The sequence below is a fragment of the Nyctereutes procyonoides genome, unplaced genomic scaffold, assembly GCF_905146905.1.
Source record: "Nyctereutes procyonoides isolate TBG_1078 unplaced genomic scaffold, NYPRO_anot_genome, whole genome shotgun sequence".
Taxonomy (NCBI): Eukaryota; Metazoa; Chordata; class Mammalia; order Carnivora; family Canidae; genus Nyctereutes; species Nyctereutes procyonoides.
The window spans coordinates 13,432,103-13,457,539 of NW_026575043.1; the positions used below are offsets into that span (position 1 = coordinate 13,432,103).

Sequence of the window (25,437 nt, forward strand, 5' to 3'; positions counted from 1 at the left end):
GGGGCAGGAAGAGGACAGGTGCTCTGAGGATTTTCACACATGCAGAAGGAAAGTTCTGTATTTTCCATAGGAGCTAGTAATGTCCAAGCCCCTGTGTATTTATTTTAAAACCATTTCCACTAAGAGCCACAGGTTTGGTGGAAGCCTTTTAAATTGTGTCTCCAATTCTCTTGGCCTGGTGAGTGACACAGATTAAAAAAACCTATTGCTATGCAATCTAGTTGGGTCACTATTACTCTTGGTATTTCAGAAGACTAGTAAAATAGCTAGATGCATTTAGGCTCCCTCTTTCACTGTGTTCATTTACTCAGAGAGGGAGTTGGAAATTTTTTTGGGGGGGGAGTTGGAAATTAAAGAATCTTCTGAGGGGATCCCTGGGTGGCTCAGTGGTTTAGCTCTGCCTTCTGCCCAGGACATGATCCTGGAGTCCTGAAATCAAGTCCTACATCGGGCTCCCTGCCTGGAGCCTGCTTCTTCCTCTGCCTGCCTGTGTCTCTGCCTCTCTCTTTCTCTCTGTGTCTCATGAATAAATAAATAAAAATCTTTAAAAAAAGAAACTTCTGAGCATGTGACCAGAACTAATTGTTCACTTAAACATTTAAATTAAAAAAACAATAACAGTAATTTAAAAAAAACAGTAATTTTTAAAGATTCATTTTAAATGTAAGGAAAACACAGAAATGTAGAACGAAGTGGTTTTCTTTGCATCTCATAGGTTATTTCTTTCTTAAAATATAGATTTGTATGCATGACCATGGGAATTGTACACTCAAAAATAACTAAAATGATAAATTTTGTGTTACGTATGTTTTACTCCAATAAAAAAGACAGAAAAGGGGCCGCCTGGGTGGCTCAGAAGTTGAGTGTCTGCCTTCGGCTTAGGGTGATTCCGGATCTGGGGATTGAGCCCCACATCGGGCTTCCTGCAGGGAGCCTGCTTCTCCCTCTGCCTGTGTCTCTGCCTCTCTCTGTGTCTCTCATAAATAAATAAATAAATAAATAAATAAATAAATAAATAAATAAATTAATTAATTAATTAAAAAGATGGAATCAAGAGGAGGTGTAGGTGTGATTGCCACATGCCTGACTCTCAGCTCAAAGATGCCTGTGTCAGACAAAGGAGGTGCAGGTGACATAGTTAGGGACTACAGGAACAAGCCCCAGGTGACAAATATTATGCTATTTCTGGGGCACCTTCTGTGGATTGATATTGTTAAGCTGCTTCTCTTACAGAAAAGAACCAGGATGTGGCCAGGATGAGGCCTGTATAACAAGCCAGACATGTAACAGGACCCAGGGGGCGCCTGTGGGGCTCAGTACGTTAAAAGCCTGCCCTTGGCTCAGGTCATAATCCTGGGGTCCTCTGATGGAGCCCTATTTCAGGCTCCTGCTCAGCGGGGAGTCTGCTTCTCCTTCTTCCTCTGCCCCCTGCTTGTGTTCTCTATCTCCAGCGAATAAATGAAATCTTTAAATACACATCCACCCACCTAAGGCTCCAAAAAGCACCAATGAACTGCCTGAATGGTCTGCCAATGTCGACCAATTGGGATGAGACCTTCCCAACCAATAAGGGGGAGTCCCTTCCAACCCCTCAGGACGAGGCCCTTCTAGCCAATCAGGATGAGGTATTTTTGCCTCCTTACTCTTAGCCTATTGACCCCAATGGGACCCTGAGCAAGAACTTTCTCTGTTTAAGCAGGACTTCTTTCTGTAGGGGAGGATGTGCGACCTGTGCTCTGTTGGTCGTCTGTCTTCTTTCAGTTCCATCTGTAGCCCCAGTAAAGCCTTGTCTGTACCTTACGTTTTTAGGTCCTTCTCTCTTCTATCCTTGTTGGGCCCAAGACCCTGATTCTTGTTAAACAGAGGGACAGAGCTGAGAGCCCACAGGCCATTTTGAGGGGTTTAGATTGTATTGTAGGTGCAGGAGGAAAGCAGTGGAAGGTTTTCATCAAGAGAGCCAGTGATTTTATTTTTATTCATTTTTGTCTTGATATGTATTTTATAAAATTATTTTTTATTGTTGAATATTTGACATACAATGTTTAAGTTTAATATATTTACTTATTTATTATTTAATTATCATGGCCAATGCCTTTTTTTTTTAAGATTTTATTTTTTTATTCATGAGAGACACAGAGAGAGGCAGAGATATATATATAGGTAGACAGAAAAGCAGGCTCTTTGCAGGGAGCCCGATGGGGGACTCGATCCCAGGGCTCTGGGATCACGCCCGGAGCCAAAGGCAGATGCTCAACCACTGAGCCACCCAGGTGCCCCCTGGCTTATGCTTTTTAAAGCTCTCTCTGATTACTTACAGGTGGGAGGCGGCAAGAGCGTTGGTCTGTCCTGTGAAGAGGCTATCACCGGAGTCAAAGGGAGAGATGACAGTGGACAGTACTGTCCCATGCCCCTGTCCCCAGGAGCAGTAGTACAGGCACAGTATTGCTTTTTCTGACCTGGACACAGCTCTAGGGAGCCCCTCCACAGGCAGGCTGTGGACCTTTGCTAGGGGAAGGGCAGAAGGACAGAAGGAAATCCAAGTGTGCTTCTCTTCTCTAGAGGGCCAAGTGCACTGTTGTCAGGGGAAAACAGAGGCTGTGGTATCTCATGTAAGTTCAGGGGCTTCGTGGTAAGACTGTGATTTGGGAGTCTGGTGATTTCAGTCAAATGCTTGCCTTTATGATCTCCCTCAGGCAAGTTAACTTTTTTTTTTTTTAATGTAGCAGTTTCTTTATTTGTAATAATGGGGATAATTGTACTTACCAGGAAAAGCTGTGAGGAGTGAATACATACACACACTCAATAAATGGTAGCTGTTATTAACAACAAAACCCCCCAAAGAGTTGAAGGTATAGTGATGAATGAGTACTTTTAAAAACTCTAGGGGTGTCTGGGTGGCTCAGTTGGTTAAGTGTCTGTTTTCAGCTCAGGTCATGATCTCAGGGTTCAGGATGGAGCCCAGAGCTGGGCTCCCTGCTCAGTGGGGAGCCTGCGTCTCTTCTGTCCCCCTCTCTGGTCCATGTGTGTACATGCGCTCTCTCTCAAATAAAGAAATAAATAAAATCTTTTTATTTATTTATTTTTATTTTTTTAAATAAAATCTTTTTAAAAAGACATCGACTAATGACAAGTTCAGGAATAAATTTCAGCACTATGCATATTAGAAGTGTTTAGTAGAACTGCTCCAGGGTCTTTGGCAGACATTTGGCAAAGCTATGTTTCTACCAAGAGCAAAAGCATTTCATTTTACAAATGTTAAGATTTCTAAGGGTATTGGGGATTCATGTATACTCAACTAAAAATAAGCAAAACTTGTTTCTACTTTGTATCAAAAAGAACAGACAAATCTAACTAGATAGCAATATTTTATTTTTCATTAAAACCATAGAATAGTTCTAAAATTGTGGAAGCAAATAAACCAAATTTTTTACAGTGGCTAAGTAAGGATGGAGAGATTAAGGTAGAGTTCATCTTACTTCTGAAATTTCTATATCAGTGACTTGTACAATGAAAATATTTAAAATTATCATTAAAGTGAAGTAATATGAGAAGACCCATTTTATCATTACCCCAGAGCTGTGAATAAAAAAAAAAATGGATCCTCACTATTTTTATTTCTAAAAAAGGGTTTAGGATGTTCTTTTTTGGAGTCATATGCCAATCATCCTAAATGACAGTAAAATAGGCCTAAAACCTTCACCCAGATGCAGAAAGTAGAGATCGGCAGATAAATCATGGAATGAAGGGAACTGTTTTATTTTTTATTTTTTGAAGGGAACTGTTTTAGAACTTATTTTCAAAACTGTTTAAAAGGTCAATATATCAGGTTGTGTTGGGATTCAGGCTCCAGATTTAAGAGGGTCTCACACAAAGAACATGAAGAATAAACACCAGTATTTGTGAGGGTATCATGTGTAAAAGCCCTGGGGTTCAAAGGTCCATGTTATCAGAAGCTCGGGACCGATGCATGCTAAGTGCAATCCTCCCCTGTCCAGTACTGTCAACTAGTATGACACAGACGGACAGCCAGCTTCTCTGCCAACTACAACCTGGTAAGTCGCCCCAAGTGTTTCTCACTCACTTCCCACATCTGATTAGCTACAAGGCCAGGGAGACTCCATCTCATTATAGCAGAGTGCCCTGTTTTTTCTCACGTACCCGTGCCTGCACCTTCATTCCCTTGCCGGTGCCTTCCGTCACTCTCTGGGTATTGCATTGGTGACCTTGCAGGGCTGTGTAGGGTGCACCCCCTTGTAATTCCTCTCCATATCAGAGCCTGAGTGATGGTTCTAAAATGTCAGTCTGGGTGTCTGGCTGGCTCAGCAGTAGAGCATGCAACTCTTGATCTCAGGGTTGTGAGTTTGAGCCCCGCCTTGGGTGTAGAGATTACTTAAAAAAATTTTTTTTACATCTTTAAAATTGTTCAGTGTCTGCTTTAAGTCTTTGGTGATTGTCCATCATATCCTGGACTCTTTCACACAAACCCTTCCACCTTGAGTTAGCCTCTCCAAGTCTAGAATATTCTCTCCTCTTTATTCTAGCTAACTCTAGCAAGTCTTTCAAAATCTGGGTCTAGTCCTCTCCTCTCTCTGAAAGTCTTCAAAGGCTTCCCATTCTGATTTCAAAGCCTTCCTCTGCTTCAAATCACCCCCTGCCGGTTCCTACTGTGGCATGGGCCATACTGTGTTGCCATTGTCCATTCATGTCTCCAATTAACAGGCCACCAGGCATAAGCAACCTGAAGGCAGGCACCCTGCCATACTCAGCCTTTCTTCTCCTGGACTTAGACCATGGCATTTGGCATGTTCTAAGCAGTTAATAAATATTAACTCATACACTCCTCATAATATCACATGGTTATTGGGAGAACCTATAAGCATTCGTTCAACAAATGCGTACTGAGTGTCTTACAGGGGCCAGATAGAATTTTAGGCACTGGAGGTTCAGAAGTGAATAAGACACACAAACTTCTGATCTCTGTGATTTTCTAATCTGTTCAGGAAAACAGATGATAAACAGATAAACAGGTGTATAATATGTTGTGAGGCAGTGAGAGGAGGTAGAAAGAAAAATAAAGCCAGATAAAAAGATGAAACGTGACAAAGATGTCATTTTAGCCAGGATGGTTGGGCAAAGCAACCTGAGGAGGGGAGATCTGAGTAGAGACCTGAGTAAAGTGAGAGGGTGAGCCACACCGGTATGTGGGGGTGGAAGGAGGGTGTGCGTGGAAGCGGGGCATGCAGAGGAAACAGCAAGTGCAAAGGCCATGAGACAGGAACAGGCTCGGTCTATACAGGGCAGTGGGGAGGGCAGTATTCTGGAATGCAGGCTGTAGGGTGGAGAGCCGTAGGTGAAGAGGCGTGCAAGGCGGGGTAGGTTAGTTCAGGCAATGCTCTTCAGGCCATCCTGTGGCCTTTGGGATTTATTGACTGGTAGGTGTCCAGCCTCGTGGGACATGATCAGACTTATCTTTTAAAGGTTTACTCTGGCTGGAGCACCTAGGTGGCGCACTCGGTTGAGCATTTGACTCTTGGTTTTGGCTTAGGTCGTGATCTCCTGGTTGTGACATGGAGCCCAGTACTCAGTGTAGTGCGTCTGCTTGAGATTCTCTCTCCCTCTTCTGCTCGTGCAAGGCTCACTCTGGCTACTGTGTGGAGAATGTGAACTCCGGGGGAAGCACTGAGAATACAAAGAGGTAGACCAGTGAGGAGGTGAATGTTCTGGTCCAGGCAGTGAGGATGGTGACCTGGAGACCACCATGCAGGGGAGCTCTCAGACTCTGGATGATTTTGAAAGCTGAGCAGAGAGGATCTGTTAAAGCTGGACTATAGAAGTGTATGCTAGTGAGGAGCCTGGATGCCTCTAAAGTTTTTAGCCAAATGGTGGGCTGGCAGTGCCATTTGTTGAGATGGGAGTGCCTGGGGGGAGCAACAGTTTTGGGGGGGAAGGTTGGAAATGAAGCATTGTTTTAGACTTGTAAGTTTGAATTGCTGCGGGACTCAGTTTTGTCTTCTGTGAAATGGGGATGATGTTTGCTTTATACATTTGATGAGACTCAAATGCGATAGTTTTCTTTTGATATTACACAGATGTAAGGTTTATTTTTATTCACACGGAAGCTAAGGGTACAGTTCCCTTTAAAGGAACACAAACTACCTCTTGCTGGCTAGATATTGCTGCCCTGGCCAATATAATTGGCTCTCACATGGAGCGATGATGTTGGTAACAGACCCTTCTCCATATTTATTTAACGTTTATCTAGAGCTTACTATGTGCCAGACACTATTCTAAGGCCTTTATAAAAATAACTCATCTAGTCCTTGAAAATCCTTTGTTTATGCCATTATTACCCTGACTTAACAGATATAGCTGTGGCACCAAAAAGGGGAAGTATTTTGCTTAAGGTCCCATGGCTAATAACGGCAGAGCCAAGAGTCAACCCCAGGTGCTCGGGCTCTGCTTCCGAGCCCGGTGCCCAGCTCCACATCTCCTGCTCCAGATGAACCGCTGCCATCGCTGACACATGGCCTGGCCTCTTGTGTACCGAGAGGGTGCCTGGTGTCTGACACCATTGCCTGCACCCTGTGCCCTCAGAGGCGGTCCTGCCTTGCTTCTTACAAGACCTCTGCTCAAAAGAAGCCTGTCAGTACTGATGGCAATACTCCTTTTGTCTCAGACCTTCCCAGGCCGCTGGCAGCCACTCAGAGCACTCAGTGTCCTCTGTCCCTTTCTTCTAACGCCCTGAGGTCAGCCACCTCCCCCCATTGCAACACACGACGCGCCGGCCTCATTGCCAGTTGTTACAAGTCGTTTCAAAAGCTTGCAAGTATCACGTTTTCCATTCCGGTGTCGAAGCCGACCCTGTGCCACACGGAGCTGAGAGCCGAAGGCAGGAGAGGGACATGCCAGGACCCCTGACCTCTCAAGAGGCTCGGAGCTGGAAGCCGGGCCCCGTACGATTCAGCTTTGGGTCCCGGATCCCAGCACCAAGTGCGCACAAAGTGGACATTCAGTGAATATTTATTTATTTAGCAAATGTTTATTGAGTGCTTACTACTTACATGTCAGTGTGATCGGTGCCCAGGAAGTGCGCGCAGGCGGGAGCCCGGCAAGCTTCAGCGGGGGGGGGGGGGGGGGGCTCCCTCCAAAGGAGCAGAGGGTGCGGGGCGGGGGGGGGGGCGGGTGGAAGCAGCGGGGGGGCGGGGAGGAAGCGGCGAAAGAAGCCGAACGAAGCCAGAGGTCAAGGGACTGGCGGAGCTTCTGGCCGGGGCGTCCTCTCCATCTCGAAACCCAGGAACCCAGGCGTGGACACGCGTGCCGCAGCCCCCCGGGACCCCTCCCGTAGCGTCCACTGAGCCGCTGGCCTTGGTAGCAAGGCTGGGCGCAGGGCGGGAGGGGTGGCGCGGGCGGGGAGCAAGCTCTCTCGGAGGGGGACCTCTCCAGCCCAGCGCCCGAACTCCGCGTCGTAGCCTGGATGGCGGCGTCGGCCCGCGGCTCACCGGCTGCGTGGCCTTGTGCGAGCCACTTACCCTTCCCCGGGCTCGATGACATGATCAGTTAAATGGGTTCCCGATCACCTTAAGGTTGGTGCAAGGATTAAGAGGGGATGCCCGGAAGGCTTCCTTGGGGTGGTTCTGGGCGCGCAGGAAAGGCTCCCGCTCCGGGGCGCACGCCTCGCTGGGACCCCCCACCCCCGGGGTCCTCCCGGGCCGGGCCGGGTCGCCCGCCGGCCCCTTTCCCGGGGACTGACGACTGGCGCGGCCCGCGTGGGGCGGGGCGTGGGAAGCGGCGGCGAGCGGAGGAGGCGGCGAGGGCGAAGAAAGGGAAGGCGCCGAGGGGCGGCGGGCGCGCGGGGCGGGGCCGGGAGGGGCCGGGGAGGGGCCGGGGGGGGCCGGGGGGGGCCGGGGGGCGGGCGGGTTCCTGCGCCCCGCGCGGCGCGCACCGGGAGCCCCGGCGGCGGGGCGGGGGCGGGGGCGGCGCGCGGCGGCCAATGGCGCGCGGCGCTGCGGCGGGGGCGGGGCGGCGACACCCGGCTGCTGACAGCCCAAGTCCCCAACTCCGCCCTCGTCCCCGCCGGAGCCCGAGCCCGAGCCCGAGCCCGAGCCCGAGCCGGAGCCCGAGCCGGAGCCCGAGCCGCGCCGCGAGCGAACATGGCAGCAGAATGAGGCCGGCGCCGGGTCGTGGCCGCCGGCGCCGCGCTGCAGCTCGAGACCCGCGCCCGGCGCCCCGCGGGCCGCGCGCTTAGCCTCCCGGTGGCCGCCGCTTCTGGCGCTCGGAGCCCCGGGCGCGCGCGCGGCAGTCGGGGGACCCTGCGGCCGCGCCGGCCGGCGCCCCGGCGGGGCGGACCACTCGGGCGTGCGAGTGTCCGGCTGCGGGAAGCCCGCGGGAGGCAGCGGGCCCCGGGCTGCGGCGGCGCGGGCGCGGGCGCGGGCGCGGGCGCGGGGATGAGCCGGCCATGGGGCGGCCTCGGCGGGGCTCGCGGAGCCGGCCGGCGCTGCGGCGGGGCGGCTGCCTGAGCCGGGGCCCCGGGGGGGTCCGTGCCGCCGCCCCCGGGAGGGACGAGGGCCCCGCGGGGCGGACACTGCAGCAGGCGCCGCGCTGAGGCTGCCCGAGCTGCTCCGCCTGCGGCTGGGGCGCGCTCGCAGCCGGGCGCCTTGCCCGGGCCCCTGGGAGCGGGCGCACCGCGGCGAGCGCCGGGTGCAGGAGCGGCCCGAGGGGCGTGTGTGTGTGCGCGCGCGCGCGAGCGAGTGCGGCCCGAGAGCTGAGCCCGAGCAGGACCCGGCGGCCCGGAGCAGCCATGCTTCCCGGGGTGGGCGTGTTCGGCACCAGCCTCACGGCCCGTGTCATCATCCCGCTGCTCAAAGACGAGGGCTTCGCGGTGAAGGCGCTGTGGGGCCGCACGCAGGAGGAAGCGGAGGAGCTGGCCAAGGAGATGAGCGTCCCCTTCTACACCAGCCGCATTGACGAGGTGCTGCTGCACCAGGACGTGGACCTGGTGTGCATCAACCTGCCGCCGCCCCTCACCAGGCAGATCGCTGTCAAGACCCTGGGTGAGCGACCCCCCCCCCTCCGGCCCCGGCTTCTCCCCTCGCCTGCTGCTCTTCTGCTCTCGCCCCCTCGTCACCCCCGAGGCTCGCCAGGCCTCCGCGCCGGCCCCCCCCTGCCGCCGCGCTCGCCGCTCCCCGCCGGCGCCACCCGGACGCGCCTTCCCACGTGCGTGGCGCGGGGGCCGAGGAGGCGGATCGGATGCCGAGCGCTGGGCGCGAGAACTAAGCGCCCGGCGGTGCCCGGGGCCGCCCGCGAGCGTGCGCGCCTGCGAGTGCGCGCCCAGGACCGCGAATGCGGGGCCGCACACGTGCGCGCGGCGGGCGGGGGGCGGGGGGCCACCTGGCGGGGGGCGGGCGGCGGGCGGGGGGCCACCTGGCGGGCGGGGGGCCACCTGGCGGGGGCCACCTGGCGGGGGGGCGGCTGGGGCGCCCGGCTAGGCCGCTTCGCTTCTTCCTGCTGTTGCTTGGCTGTGAGATCGGAATGTGACGTTCACCTGGGATTATTCCGCGTTAGCCGGGAGCAAGGATGGCGGGGGCGGTCGGACGGGGGCCAGGGGATCCGTTGGGACGTCTTCCTGGTGGTGGTGGGTGGGCGCGTCCTGGGTCCGTAGCCACCGTTTTGACAAAACCAGGGGAATCGAACTCTGGTGGCAGCTCAGGAATTGTCTTCTGCGTGGGCTTGGAATAAGAGATCTGAAATGTTGAGGGGATGGGCGCAGTAGTTGCCAAGGGATGGCTGCTTTGAGTGGGAAAGAGCCCAAGGCTGTCAGTTGCACGCGGGAGCATGCAAGGGGTCCCTCCTTAATAACCGTCGGGAAAGTTCCCAGGCCTGACGTGGAGGAGCAGGTTGGGAGGGAACTCCCTGCCCCTCACCCTGCGGTTCCCCCACCCACCCACCCCGCGCCCGCCTAACCATCTCAGAGCACAGAGCATCCGCGCCCTGCCCTGCCCAGAGGAAAAAGCAGCGCCTGTTTTGTCCATCAGCAGTTCTCACACCTACCCAAGACAATCCCAGGACTGTGGCTCACTCCTTACCCTCCCAGGAAATGTAACACCCACCCTTGAGAGTTGGGATTTTTATTGGCGAGGAAAAGAGACCAAGCTTATGGCACAGGACAGGACGTTGAAGTTACAAGGCAAAGAGCAGGGACAGTACTTAGAAGCCAGTGGTAATTTATGTAAAGGCGAGTTTTATCTTTTAAAACAGGGATGGATGTAGGGCAGGTGAAATGTATACATTGATGTGTGTGTGTGTGTGTGTAATTCTGTCTTCAGAGATCTGAATGACCAGAATGTTAGAACTCTTTCTTCCTAGAAAACCATTTTTTTTTATTGTATTTTACTAAGTTTCTGACCTTTGTTGCTTATTTTCTTGGGCCTTGGATTGAATGTTATTGGGTTCTGACTTTTGTGTTTGATGTAATATAGTAATCGGGTTGCTAACCTTCGTGTTTACGGTGGATCTGTGCATACCAGATGGGTCATAACCATCATATGGCATAAATCTGTAAGGACAGTTTTTTTTAAAGATTTTATTTATTTATTCATGAGAATACACAGAGAGGAGAGAGAGAGAGGCAGAGACACAGGCAGAGGCAGAAGCAGGCTCCATGCAGGGAGCCTGATGTGGGACTCGATTCTGGGACTCCAGGATCATGCCCTGGGCCAAAGGCAGACGCTAAACTGCTGAGCCACCCGGGCTGCCCTGTAAGGACAATTTGTATCCAACAGGTCTGTCCTGAGCTCTGTGTCTGTAGAAAGCCCAGGACTGGTCATATCAGAAAGACCTTGTAACGTTGCTTTTCCCCCACTATGACAACACAGTCTTGCAGGTCAGCACCCCTCAGGCATATCTCCAGGTGAGCGGCCATTCGGGGAACAAGAATGTTCCTATTTTCTGACAGTCTCTTGTACGTTAACCAAGAAAGCATTTGGGCTGCTCTGGGTTGGAGAGAGGTGGCATAAATTATACATTTCTGGATACTTCTGTCTTTATTTTCAAAAATTCTTAAGATTTTTTTTTCTTGACAAGATTAACAAGAGTTAATCTCTTCAAAACCAAGCAGGAGTCTTCAGAAATAGACCCCGGAATAAGGAATATTCCCATGACTAAGGAATAGGGTTTTGTTTATATTTTTGTAGTAAGTCTTGGGACTTTTTTTCCCCCCACTTCTGTTTTGGCAGGTCATTTCAGATAGTTTGTGATTATAGAAAACGTGGGGGTATTGAATTTAGATGGGGCTGGACCTTCATCTCTTTCCCCAGTTCATCTTCACTGGAAAATCCCGAGAGGTCACTTTCTTCCACGTTGTACCTGCGAGTGTGCAGCTGGGTGGATGTCTTGGTGTGTTTGCTGTCATGGTGAGGTTCAACACCCCTAACACAGGAAGTGAAACACCCCGGACAGTTGCAGAGTTGGTTTGGCCGTTGGGGGGTTTATAGATGCTGGTGTTTGCCTGAAATTGGAACAAGCCAGTCTTGACTGATCCTGGTGAATTGTCCTTCTTTTGGCAAAGGCCTGGGCTTTTGAGTTGCTTGCCCAGCAATGGCGAGTGGTCCCTCTGTCCATACTCGTGACTGGTTTCAAGTCTGTCAAGGTGAGGGGTTGGCCTGGGGACCATCAGGGAATGACATTTGGAATCAACAGGATCATATACATCCTCCTTTAATTTCTAAAACTTCCCTTGAAATCCCTACTTTGGTGAACTAGACATATTTCTCTGTTGTAGAGACTTCCTGCACTTCTTTTGTACAATTTCGACAGCGCCTAGGACTGTCTTTTACTAAGTACCTCGTGTGTGCCAGGCGATATGGTAGGTGCTGCATATAAAACACTTTATTTGGGACGCCTGGGTGGCTCAGTGGTTGAGCATCTTGCCTTCAGCTCAGGGCGTGATCCTGGGTCCTGGGATTGAGTTCCGCATCGGGCTCCTTGCAGGGAGCCTGCTTCTCCCTCTGCCTATGTCTCTGCCTCTGTCTCTGTATCTCTCGTGAATAAATAAATAAAATCTTTTAAAAAAATAAAACACTTCATTTCATGATGAGAATAGCCTTCAAACATAGATGTTAGCCCCAGTTTATAAATAAGGCAAACTAAAATTTGGAGAGCTGAGCAAAACTGCTCAGGGATGGATAGCTTGGGATTTGAACCCACGCTTCTACCTTCTGAGAGTCCTTTCTTCCTCTCTCACCCCCTAAACTTGCTTCTTGGCTCCAATTCCTTCTCTCAGATCACAGTAGCTCGGGTGAGGTTCTTGGTGTTATCTTTTATTCCTCTTTGCCCCATGCGTGGGCTCAGTTCCTTTTTCTCCATCATTGCTTCCTCCACAGAAGGAACAGCGGCCCCTCTCTAGGTCTCTGGGTGAGTTTCCAGTCTGCCCCTCCTCACCACTGCCTCTCTCCAGCTTCCACACCACTGCCAGCCTTTCCTTGAAGAGCTGCAGACTTGATCATGTCACCATGCCCCTTGCTGTCACTTCTAGAAGAGTCCCAGCTTCTTGGCTTGACAGGCAGGAGCTGGTCTCATGACGAGCCTGCCCAGGCTATGTCCTGCTGGCTCTTCTGGAGCCCTGTGCACTTTAGTGAAACCCAGAACGACTGAAGTGTCCTGGAACGGTCCCTGTTTGCTTTTAGGTCCATGCCTCTGTCTGGAACACCTTCTGGCTCGTGTTTGTGATGGATGCCTGTTCATCCTGCAGGACTTGGCCCCAGGATTCCCTCCTCTCCAGAGTCTCGCTTTTCCCATACCCTGCTGTGGTCTAGTGCCAAAGGCTGTCTTCATCTTTTCTCGAACCCATTTTATGTATTTATTTAAGTAAAAACTTATTGGGGAACCCCATGCTGAACTTGATCCCAGGACCCCGGGATCACCCTTTGAGCCAAAGGCAGATGCACTGACTCACCCAGGTGCCCCATCTCAAACCTATTTTTAGTGTACAATTTAAATTTCATTTATTTTTGAATGAGTTATGTATTACGTGGTATAAATTGAAAATACCATAAAATTTTACAGGGAGGAGCAAGTGTCTCCCCCCCCTTCCAACTCCTTTTCCGCCCCTCCCCCCCCAGTCTCTGTTCTTCAACTGGGAGGTACTCTCAGGGATCATGGCCTGAACTGAAGGCAGAGGCTTAACTGACTGAGCCACCCAGGCATGCCTCCGTGTTTCTGTTTTTTGCTATATAGTATTTCATTGTATGGTTAAAGCAAAATTCATTAACCAGTTCTCTGCTACCCACATTTTGGTTGTTCCCAATCTTTTGCCTATACGAACCTGTGGTGAATAACCTAGAACCTATGTCGGTTTGCACACTCACCCACTGTGTTTGTAGGGTAAATATGTGAGCTGCTGGTCAAAAAGTATGTGTTCATTTCCTTTAATGTAGATAGATGTTGCCAAATTTACCGGCCCCCGAGATGACACTGCTTTTTTTGCTGAGCTGCTCGCAGGCCTCACTTCCAGGAGCCCCCTGACTGCCAGGTGCCTGAAGGCAGCCAGGATGGTCTCACTCACCTTTGTATCCAGAGCAGCACAGCTCCTAGCTGGCCTTTGGGGAGTCCGTCAAAGCCTATGTCCAGTTTGTCCTCCTGCACCTAGGCTGTGCAGCGAGCCACCCACTGCTGCCCTAGGTCCACTCTTGTTCCTTATCCAGGCTAGCCTCTGTATAACAGGTGAGTGGCGTGTATGCATATGTATGGTGCAATGTCATTCATTCCCTGCTCAGAATCTCTCAGTGGCTGCCATGGCACCTGGAGCAACATTCAGTTTTCTTGGCCTGGACAAGCCCTGTCTAGTAATCCCCGTCACCCAGCTCACTACCTTCCAGCTACTTGTGCCTTCTTTTTAAATTTAATTTTATTTATTTATTCATGAGAGACACACACAGAGAGAGAGGCAGAGACAGAGGCAGAGGGAGAAGCAGGGAGCCTGATGTGGGACTCGATCTCGGGTCTCCAGGATCACACCCTGGGCTGAAGGCGGTGCTAAACCACTGAGCCACCCAGGGATCCCTACTTGGGCCTTCTAACTCAAACTCACCAGCTCCTTCCTGACTCTGGGCCTTTGCAAACTGGCTTTTCCTCCCTCTGCCCAGACGGTTCTCCCTCATGCCTCTGGATGGCTAGCTCATTCTGATGTTCTAGCTCAAATGTTCTATCAGGAGAGAGAGAGACAGACAGAGACAGAGACAGAGAAACCATTCTGGTCTTTCCCTCCCAACCAGAAGTTCTCTTCCCCACTTCTCACTTAAACCTCTGCAGCCTCTCTGTGTTCTTGGTAGCATTATCGCTGTTTGTGATGACCTCTCTCATTTGTTTGCTTGTTCTCTCATTTGCTGTTTGTCTCCCCAGCTGGAACGAAAGCTCTGTGAGGTCGGCCCGTGCCTGCTTTGCTCACCGGGGTGGACTTATCTCCCCTAGACAGTACCAGGCTCTGAGTCACCTAGTAGGCACACTATAAATATTTGCCAAATGACGAATGAATGCCTTTTCAGTGAATGAATGAATGCTTGGGGGAAGAAGGCAAAAGGTCATAAACAGGATGGGTCAATCAGTCAGTAACATTTTGTCCTGCCTGCGGTAGCGCAGTGCCTCCCAGACAGCCACCCGAGGGGGGAAAAAAAAAATCTTGTCAAAATGCAGATTCCCAGGCGGGGCCCAAGATTCAGAATGTCTCTCCAGCTCCCAGGTGATGTGCCTGTGGTGGCTGCGGGACACAGAGCTGGGATGGCTCTCTGCCTTTGGGGAAAACAAGACCAACCCTACTGTGAATAATTAACCTGGCGGGGGAGCTGTGTTAAAATATCTGCCGCCTTTGTGTGTAATGTGACGGCATCTGTTTTCACGTTCCCTGCCCCAGTTTTTGGAGACAGTAGTGCAGACTCTCTGGGGGAAGCCTCTCTGGGGGACCGGAGGCTCCTCTGGGACTGCGAAGAAGACTGTAGAATTCCGTGGAGCCTTGACTGTGTGCACAGTAACCTTGCCCTGACTTGTTTGGCATCCTCAGCTGAGGACCTGGAGCACCCCGCACTTTAATGCCCTACTGCGGAGTAGCAGCAGGTGTACCCAGAGAAGGGCTGCAGGAACAGGGGTGAGACCCGGGTGGAGGGGTGCTGAGCGTGGTTGCCACACAGGCTGACAGACGGCCGCTGATGATCAGATGTCCCTTTTGGACTCAGTAATAACCATTCTGGAATCCCAGCACACCCCACATTTCCAGCTCCCCCTTGAAGCCTATTGTGGATGCATTTTTCTACGAAGACCGTGCAGAAGAAGCAATTGCATATTTTTTTTTTCTCTCTCTGGGTATTCTCCACCGCTGAGCGCCAAATGCAGTGATTTTGGTTTATCAGCCTGGTGTAGGGCTGAGGAAGCCCTGGGGCATTATGTAGATGGAAGAAGTGACCGCGTTGGGTGAGGAAAAGTCAAGCCTCGCCAGTCTCATTTCATCTAACTGAAATTAGGTGCAGTTGAGTGATTGTTTTGTTGATGATATCTGGCTTCGAAAATGTTCGATTCTGCAGAAGTGCAAATCAGAGTGAGGAGAAGCCAGATGAAGAAATTGGACATTTTGATCCCAAAATGGGGGAAGAACCAAAAGAAAAAAACAAGTGGTGGAAGTAAATAGCATGTTTTAAGGGTTTTACCAAGAAAGAAATATAGGGGCAATTAGTTACATATTTTGATTCAGGGCAGTTATGGCTTGTCACTGTAGATGGCCTTGTGAGTTACAGAAGCGTGGATGATACAAAAGGTTGGTGGGTCAGGACTGTGTAACCATCCCTGCTGAACTTCAGGCTTCTGATCAAAAAGATGGGTTTAGATACTATGACATAGTATGTTAAGATACTATGTTAGGATACTATGATATAAGTATATATAACTGGTGCACCTGGGTGACTCAGTGGTTGAGCATCTGCCTTTGGCTCAGGTCATGATTTCGGGGTCCTGGGATTGAGTCCCACATCGGGCTCCCTGCAGGGAGCCTGCTTCTCCCTCTGCCTATGTTTCTGCCTCTCTCATGAATAAATAAATAAAATCTTAAAAAAATAAGTGTACATAATTGATGTGACAATTAAAATGAGAGGGGATGTGGACAGGCTTAGCCACCCCACCTCTGCCCACAGCTATCTGCATAAACCTAATAAAGATTATTCTACGTCTCATTGAGGTGATCAGTTCTTCAGCCTATTGCAAATGATACTTTTGAGGATTGCTTTTCATATTTTATAAAGAGATGATTCCATCTACCTAGATTCAGAAAATAGTTTAAAAAAATTTTAATTCATTTAAATTTATTTTTTACATTAAAAAAATTACTTAGCGAGAGAGGGAGAGAAAGAGAGTATGAGCCGGGAGAGGAAGAGAAGCAGAGGGAGAGTCTCAAGCAGACTCACTGCTGAGCACGGGGCTCGAGCTCACGGACCCTGAGATCCTGACCTGAGCCAAAGTCACGAGTCTGAGCTTACCTGATTGAGCCACCTGGGTGCCACCCCCACCTTTTTATTTATTTTTTTTAAGGGGAATGTCCATAAGCCAAGCTTCAGATGTGGGATTTGCTGAGAATCCGGTACTTGCTTTACAGAGACACGATCTAGAAGGTGCTGATGGTGTTCCCAGGAACTCACCATGCTCCTGTGGGGTTTTATCATCGCCTGTGAGAAGGATGCAGGGCCCTTTGTGGAATTCAGGGGTGGGATGTAGCTCAGGCCCCAGTGGGTACCTGGACTCCTGGAATTTTATCATTCTGTGCTGTGCTTCTGTTCGTGTGGTGACCTCATCATCCATCGCTCTTTGGTCTTCTCTGCTTCGGGGGCCCATGTGGTGGTAGACAGAGCTCCCAAATAGGAATATTACCGGTTTAGCCTCCCCCACTCCAGCCCCCACTCCTAGTTGTCTCTGCTTGTGTCTGATGCTCTCTCCTGGCCCAGTCTTTGGAGGTTATCTGGTAATGTGGGGGACTCATCACAAAATGCCATGGGGAACCTCTACTGCAGGAAGTGGGACTGGAGGGGTTAAGAGTGGGCATCCCAAGCTGCACCACACTCCCAGAAGGTGCTAATGACAAAAACACAGACTTAGTTGAAGATTTTACAAATGTAGGCATTTCTTGCTTTTGCAGGTTCTTTATATACTGTCCTCAAACACACATTTGACATTTCATCGCTTTTATAAGGACCACAGTAAAACAGGAAAGAAAAAATGTGTGTCATGATCCAATGATGCCAACCTTATTATTAAATTTAGAGTGTAAATGTTTGTAAAGTATGTGATGGGAAAGTAGATAAACATAGCTGGCTCCATGGAGTTTTATGGTCCAGCACCTCCTGCTTGGATGTGGCAGCAGAGAACTGTGGGGAGAGACCCTTTGTGCACAAGTATTAGGGTAGGGCCTCCAAGGAGTCAGGAGTCAGGAAACAAGATTGAGGTCCCCGGGGAAGAGGAATTTCCACCTTCAGATGGCCTTCACACTGGAAACTGCAACATCAACCCTTCCCTAGGTCTCCAGCCTGCTGCCCTGCAAATTTTGGACTTGCCAGTTTCCATAATTGCATGAGCCAATTCCTTAAAAATAAATCTACCTTGCTTTCATTCACCCTCGCGAGGTCTTTCTCCCCTTCCTGTCCTCCTCCCTCCCCTACCCCCTCCCTCTCTCCCATCCTTCCTCCCTTCCTCCCCTCCTCTCTCCCTCTCCCCCCACATACACCCATCCACCCCTCCCCATTGACTCAGTTTCTCTGGAGAACCCTGATGAATACAAATTTGGCCTGGATCAAGTCCACCTGGCCAGGCAGGCTGGGCATTGACAAACTGGCAGACGTGTCATGTGAGTGTGGGTCTGGAAAGACTTGTTTTTGAAGCTGCTCCACTGAGTTCAGCTGGTGAGTGTGGGCCCCTCAGAGAGCACTCTCTTGAGCATCTTCCTCTAAAGCAGGAAGACCTTGAAGGCAAAAGAAAAGATCTTTTTTGGTTCAGACTTGACCAAGGTGACTGTTGGGTGAAAAGCTTTAAAATCCTCACTGCTGAGACCCACATGGACCCTTTACCCTGACTGAGTCTACGTCTCTCAGCAGGGCTTTGGGGAAGCTGGCTTCTTAGGGTTTGTTTGTTTGTTTGTTCGTTTGTTTAAGATTTTATGTATTTTTTCATGAGAGACACACAGAGAGGGAGAAGCAGGCTCCTGTAGGGAGCCTGATGCAGGACTTGATCCCAGGACCCTGGGGTCATGACCTGAGCCAAAGGCAGATGCTCAACCACAAGCCCCCCAGGTGCCCTGGCTTCTCAGGTGAGCTGGGGACGCCTTGGAGTTTAGGCTTTTTTTTTTTTTTTTTGAGAATTGTTAATGCTCTGTGGAGTATTAAAAAATGCAGAAAAAAATAACTTTATGTTAAAATGATCCGAATTATTTTTAAAATTTCTCGTTTCCAACTGTAATAGCTTTTATGGCACTGAGAGGCTGCTCTTTAGGCATAGTATGCATAAGCTGAAGCTATAGGGTTTTGAAGCCCCAGTTAAGTGGGTTTGTAGCTTTAGCATTGCTTTTTTTGCTTTACTGGGATAAACTTTGTGCATCATAAAATTTACCTATTGAGACTCAGTGATTTCTAGTAAATGTTTATAATAGTCATGTCCAAAGTTCTAGAATGCTTCTAACATCCCAAAAAGTTTCCTTGTGTGTGTTTGCAGCCAGTCCCCAATCCCAGGCTAAGCCCCAGGCAACCACACATGTTTTGCTTTTCTTAGAGCTCTCATATAAATGAAATCCTATGATACGTAGTCTTCTGTGTCTGGCTTCTTTCACTTAGCATGTTTTTGATGTTCATCCACGTTGTTGCATCTGTCAGAAATTCATTCCTTCTTTTTTTTTTTTTATTGCCGGGTAATAGTCCATTGTATGGATATACCATGATTGGTTTGTCCATTCACCATTTGATGGATCTTTGTATTCTTTCCAGTTTTTAATGATGATGAATAATGCTGCTGTGAACATTTGCATACTAGTCTTTTCTAGACCTATGCCTTCACTTCTCTTGGGTAGATATCTAAGAGTGAAATTGCTGGGTTGTATGGTGTGTACATATTTACCTATTTAACCACCAGACTGCTTTCTGAAGCAGCTGTACCCATTCAATTCTTGATTTTTGCTCAGGTCTTAATCTCAGGGTCAAACTCAGCAGAGTCCACTTGAGACTCCCTCTCCTTATCACTCTGCCCCTCCCCCTGCTTGCACACTCTCTCTCACAAATAAATAGATCTCTCCCCCCAATTGTTTGAAGTAGCTTTACCATCATATATTCCTACCAACACTTGGTATTGTCAGCCTTTTTGAGTACAGCCAATATTATAGTTAGTGTGTAGCGCTACTTCATTATGATATTGATTTGCATTTCCCCAAATGCTCATGATTTTGAGCACCTTATCATGTGCTTCTTGGCCAGTCATCTATCTACAAATTTCTTGAGCGTTTAAAATTGGATTGTCTTCTTATTATTGGGTTGTAAGCATTGGTTTTGTGATTTTGTTGTGTTGTCCCATTAGGGGTAGATTTTTTGGTTTTCAAATAACTTCCCTTTATTTTTGATTTTGGAACTAGATGCAGCTGAACAAGTTTTCCAGCCCAAGTAAAATTAGCTTTGCCAAATATTCATTGAAATGGTTCATTATTTAGAAAAGCGAGACAGCCATGTGAGCGGATGCTGACTTCTCGGGCACCAGCGTTGCCTTGGGCCCTGATAATGCCCTAAACATTCTTTTTGGGATATTCCCAATTTGAAGATTCTCTGAGGTGGTCCAGGATCTCTCAGTTACTTATCCTGCCCAGTGTCTGGAGTGTTTCTCTTCTTCATTTATTTTTATTTAATAAATGCGTTTGAATGCCTGTAGCACTGTGTTGGCTGTTAGCAATGACCCAGATAGTAAGATATGGTCTTTGTTCTGGACACAAGATAAGTATATGCAAACACACAACAATACAATAAAATATATGATTAAGTGCAGAGTGAATTGTGATACTGTAAAGCCAGGAAGTATTTGCTTAAGGAAATTGAATAACCTCAAAATATCAGTATTGGATTAAGTGTCAGCCACCTGGGTAGCTTCCCCATAGCAATCCACAAAGGGTATTAAAACAGATGAAAGAGAAAAAACAGGGAAAACAACAACAAACCAAACAGAGAATTCCCCCGCACAAAAAGTGTTGTATGTGTGAATGAGAGACTTTGCAAAAGTGAGATCTGGAAGGGGCTTCCTCTAATATTGCTATGTTGTCTTCTAGAAGGGTTAGATCTAGAGGCTGGATAAAAGGTTCACTGTGGAGCTTTTGTTTTGCTGAGTGGTGAACTTGAGTTTGAGATTAGAGATAAAATGCACAGGGCCTGTGGGGAAAGGCCATGCTGGTCCCCAGGGCCCTTCTCAGGCAGCATGGGTCTCTGAGGAGGTGGCCCTACAGATAATGGATCCTGCCTGAAAGCAGAGGGAAGAGGAATTCCTGAGGGCCTGGATGGTCCAGGAAGACCTTCTGGGGCTTATACTGGATCCAGAAGAAGGGGGGTCGGATTTAAATAATTGTGAAGGAAGATATAGAAGGTTCTATGATATAAAATCCTTTTCAAGGATTCTGGAGTAATATTCAGAGGAAAATGGTGTTTCCTACGACTGACCATTTAGGACAAAGTGAGGGTACTTTAAGAATGTCCAAAATTTAAAAAAAATTTTTTTTTTGTTCTTATCTAGAATTAAAATTATTTTTGTTTGCCAGCAAATCAATCTCCCCACCCCGTCAGCATTAAGTTCCACTTAAATCTTTCTCTCCCCTCAATTCCAAATGATGACAGTCACAGATGACACTCCTCTGGGGTAGGGGAAGGAAACAGCTTGCAGGATCATTGGAAAGAACCCCCTTGAGAGAAGCACAAATGGCAGTCTTATAGGGTGTGAAAAGAGCTGCAAAAATCCATTCAGTGAGAGACACTGTAAAGACAAAAGCTCCCTGTGTGATGGAGTTGGGTCCATGTGGTTGGAGAGTGGAGTCAGCTGAGGAGAAGGGGAGTCTCTGCTCAGCTCCTGGTTTTGTGCTTGTGTTCCATGGTGACAGAAACTCGGAAATTCGTGTCTGTGTGTGATACAGTTGAACCCCTTATGGTACAAGGGTCAGTGCTGGGGTGGGGCTGTGATTTACTGCAGGAGAAAGGGTAAGGGACTCTCCTTGGAGAAGGACACTCAGTGCTTGACATGTGGACAGGCTTGTCAGCATCAGGGGGCCGGAGCTCTCCCGTGGCCGTGAGGCTCCTGCAGGGTAGCCTGCTGTCAGGGGAGATGGTTGTAGGGAAATGCCACAGTGGTGGGATGGATGGTTAGTTCTTGACCAGGGATCCGGTCACCAGAGCCTTGCTAGGTGAGTGCACTGGCTAGGCTTTTAAAATGTCTCCACAGGGGCTCCTGGGTGGCTGAGATGGGTCAGTGTCCAACTCTTGGTTTCAGCTCAGGTCATGATCTCATGGGTTGTGGGATTGAGTCCTGAGCAGGCTTCTCACTCAGCATGGAGTCTGCTTGAGATCCTCACCCTCAAATAAATAAATAAATAAATAAATAAATAAATAAATAAATAAATAAAATCTTTAAAACATCACCACAGGTGACACACTGTATCTTCATTACTTTATTTCAAAAGGAAAAGATGCCTGTTGAATTTGGTGTCATCCTGTGGAAAGAAAAGGGAGGCTCCTGAATGCTTTTTCCATTAGTGGTGAAGTTGACCACTTTTAAGAGGCGGCCCCGTCCCTGTGCTGGTCTTGCCGAGTTCTGTGGCCATGGATCCTCCTCTTAAACTCTTCTGAGCCTCAGTTTCTTCATTTGTAAAGCAGAGTTAACCAAAGTACCTGACTCAGAAGGTTGTTGACTTAATAAACAGGGATTTGTTTAAAGTGAATACCTGATAATCGTGAGAATCCTGCTTCATCAGAACTTATTATGGTGGGCTGCTTACTGTCTAGTCACTCTTCCCTTGGACAGATTATTTTTTGAGCACCATCCACATACTGGGCACTGTCTAGTTCCAGGCTTTATGATATAATAGCCATTTGCTATACTCTTGTGTGTGGCTCTTTAAATTTACATAAATTAAAACTAAATGAGATAAGCTATTCAGTTCCTCAATTGCCCTGGCCACATTTCAAGTGCTCAAAGGTTGCGTCTGGCTAGCTAGTGGCTTCCATATTGGACGGTGCATCACAGAACATATCCCTCATTGCAGAAAGTTCTAGCAGACAGCACTAATCTCAGGGGTGGGGGTTCAGCAGTGAACATAGCACTCATTTATGCTTGATGTAGTTGTGGATTCTTTTTGTTTTTTATTTTTTAAATATCTTACTTATTTAGAGAGAGTTTGCAAGTGGGGGGAGGGGCAGAGAGAAAAGGAGAGACTCCTCAAGGCCTCCACATTTAGCATGGAGCCTGACACACAGGGCTCGATCCCAGGACCCTGAGATCATGACCTGAGCCCAAATCAAGAGTCAGGTGCTTAACTGACTAAGCTTCCCAGGTGCCCCTAGACATGGATTCTTGAGACATCCAAACTGTTGAGTGCATCTCCTTTCCTCCCAAGAATGGGCAGAGAGTCTACACAGTGGGTTTGGTGTCTCATGAGTGGAAGCTTCAGAAGGTATGGGCATGACCTTCTCTTTGTATTAGTGAGGACTCTAACAAGAAAGAGATAGACCGGCTGTGCAAAGTCTCCTAAAATCCCCAGTAGATGTTGGGAATGAGTAAGCAGGTAAGTGGTACCCCTGCCCACTGGGGGTCACCACAGGTATTTTGGGCAGCAGATGGCACGGTTGAGGCTGGCGTAAGGCCAGGGTGGGAATGCAGTAGATGCTTCCTTAGCCCTCCCAACAACCTGGGGAGGGTTTCCCAACTTTGGGCCAATGTACAGCTCAAAGCAGAGAGCAGCAGCATAGGTAGGAGGGAAGGGACTTGCCGCAGGAGTCTTCATCCCAGAAGAACCTAGAACACTTACAGCCAGTTCCCAAGGGCCGGCTTTGGGGAAGAACCCCGACTTCATGGGAAAGTTGCTTTCTCGGCTTCTGCCAGCACTTGGGTCCCCCCACCAAACACCTCCTCTCTCCACTCCCCCGTCTTTCCCTGCACCCAAGGGGAAAGGTTGCAGAAGTAGTAGCACATGAAGCCTCAACAAATAGGTAAATCCACTTTTCCAATTTATTTTTTAATTTTTTAAAGATTTTATTTATTTGAGAAAGAGAGAAAGAGAAAGAACGAGTGGGGAGAGGGGCAGAGGGAGAGGGAGAAGCAGACTCCTCACTGAGCAGGGAGCCTGATGCAGGACTCGATCCCAGGACCCAGAGGTCATGACCTGAGCCAAGGCAGGCGCTTAAGGGACTGAGCCACCCAGGTGCCCCTGCTTTTCTAATTATTACTGGCACTCCCCCCACCCCAAGTCCCACTCCCTTTGTGAAATCAGTACCCATTTGTGTGAGCATTGCTTGGAGCGCTGGGACTGCGGGAATTCCAGCTGATTGGAGCTGGGAGTGAGGGGAGTGTGCCTTGGTGATGGTGTGGGCACACACATGGTCAGTGTGCCTCCCACAGAATGGCCTTGCCTGAAGTCAAGGGTTAAGGTAGGGATTTGAGATGACTTGTTGCTGAAATTTGTCATTGGCAGCCCCTCTCGTCTCCTACATGACTATGAATAATCCAAAGTGGGCGGTGGAAAATGAGATTCTTTCCCCTGTTCCATCTATTCCCCTTTTCCAATAGAGCTGGGGCCCCAGAGGAGGAAAAACCAGCAGGGATAAACATTTAAGGGGAAAAAAAAAATAATGCCACATGGTTCTGTTTGTCTAAACTGCTCCTTCTAGCTCCACCCACGTGGGACATTTGTTTACACTGCACAATGCTGTTCTCAGAGAGTCCTGGGGGACAGGTTTAGAGCCCTGGGGGACATAGCCTGTCTGACTTAATATGCACAGCCGTTCACATCTAGGGCACAGAGGCTGCCTGGCTTTCCCCGGGAGGCCCAGGGGTACCTCCGTGCTGCTTTGTCTGTGGAACTGAGACGTGGCTACTTGTGCTTACTCACTGCAGTGGGCGCCACCACAGTCTGCCTGTGTGGGTGATTCAGTGGGGGACATGCACTGAGCTGCTGACACTGGCTTGTCTCCTTTCCCGCCCCCACAGGCCGGGCAGGACAGTACTGGCAGGTGCTGGGGAAGCCAGTGGGATTGCATTGGCTACATCCCCTCTGGACAGCAGTTCCCTGTTGGGGGTATCAGTTTTCGAACTGGTTCAACATTTGTATTCACCATCCATTTTTTGGGTGTGTACAAGTTGTACGGCAGTATGCTGGACCGTAGGCGGTGGTAAGAAGAGGTCGGAGATGTATAAGATATGGTATCTACTATGAAAGAGCTTATAATCTACCCAGAACCTACCCAGTACTTTTCTTCTTTTAATTTGGAGATAGGGATTTTTTTTTTTTTAAAGTAGGCACCATGCCCATTGTGGAGCCCAACATGGGGCTCATGACCCTGAGATCCAGACCTGAGCTGAGATCAAGAGTCAGACTTCTGGGGCTCCTGGATGGCTCAGTGGGTGAGCATCTGCCTTTGACTCAGGTCATGATCCTGGGAGCCTGCTTCTCCCTCTGCCTATGTCTCTGTCTCTGCCTGTCTCACATGAATAAATAAATAAAATCTTAAAAAAAAAAAAGTTGGATGCCTAACCAACCGAGCCTCCCCCAGGCGCCCCTCACATATCATGGATTCTAAGGTACTAAGTTTTTTTTTTTTTCACTCTTCAGCATCTACAATGCAGACCTGTCTTACAGTCGATGGCATGTCCTAGTTTAGTTGGCAAAGGCTGGCTTCTTGGTATTGGTAAAAATCACCGTAGGTCTTTGCAGGGGTGCCTTCCCTCTGTCAAGTGCTATATTTTGTCAGCTGAGCGGTGGAATCGGTGTCGGATGTAGGTCTGCTGGACTCTAAGGCTTGCGTGTGTTTGCCAGCGCAACATGCTGCAAAATCTGTACTCCGCATGCACAGTCTGCTACGGTTTTCAAGATATGAAAAGGGAGTCAGGATGACTCTGTTGGAGTTCCCGTCGAATTTCCTGTTTTGTTCTTTTTTTTAAGATTTTTTTTATTTACTCACGAGAGACAGAGAGAGGCGGAGACACAGGCAGAGGGAGAAACAGGCTCCCTATGGTGAGCCTGATGCAGGACTTGATCCCAGGACCTGGGGATCATAACCTGAGCCAAAGACAGACAGACACTCGACTGCTGAGCCACCCAGGCGTCCCCCTGTCGAATTTCCTAACGGAGGAGACAGTACATAGCCGGAGGAGCTGTGTTGCCAGTAGATTGGGCTTCCCTTCCCTTCTGAT

General features: G+C 49.2%; 1 protein-coding gene across 1 annotated transcript in view; it reads left to right on the forward strand.

Annotated features, from left to right (window-relative positions):
- The first annotated feature begins 8,449 nt into the window (after nt 1–8,449).
- The window catches only part of GFOD1 (glucose-fructose oxidoreductase domain containing 1), a 113,165-nt gene continuing 96,177 nt past the window's right edge, over nt 8,450–25,437 (forward strand). Inside the window, exon 1 of the mRNA XM_055322527.1 lies at nt 8,450–9,050. Within this exon, the coding sequence (XP_055178502.1) occupies nt 8,798–9,050 (253 nt within the window). The 5' untranslated portion in view covers nt 8,450–8,797. The remainder of the gene's footprint in view (nt 9,051–25,437) is intronic.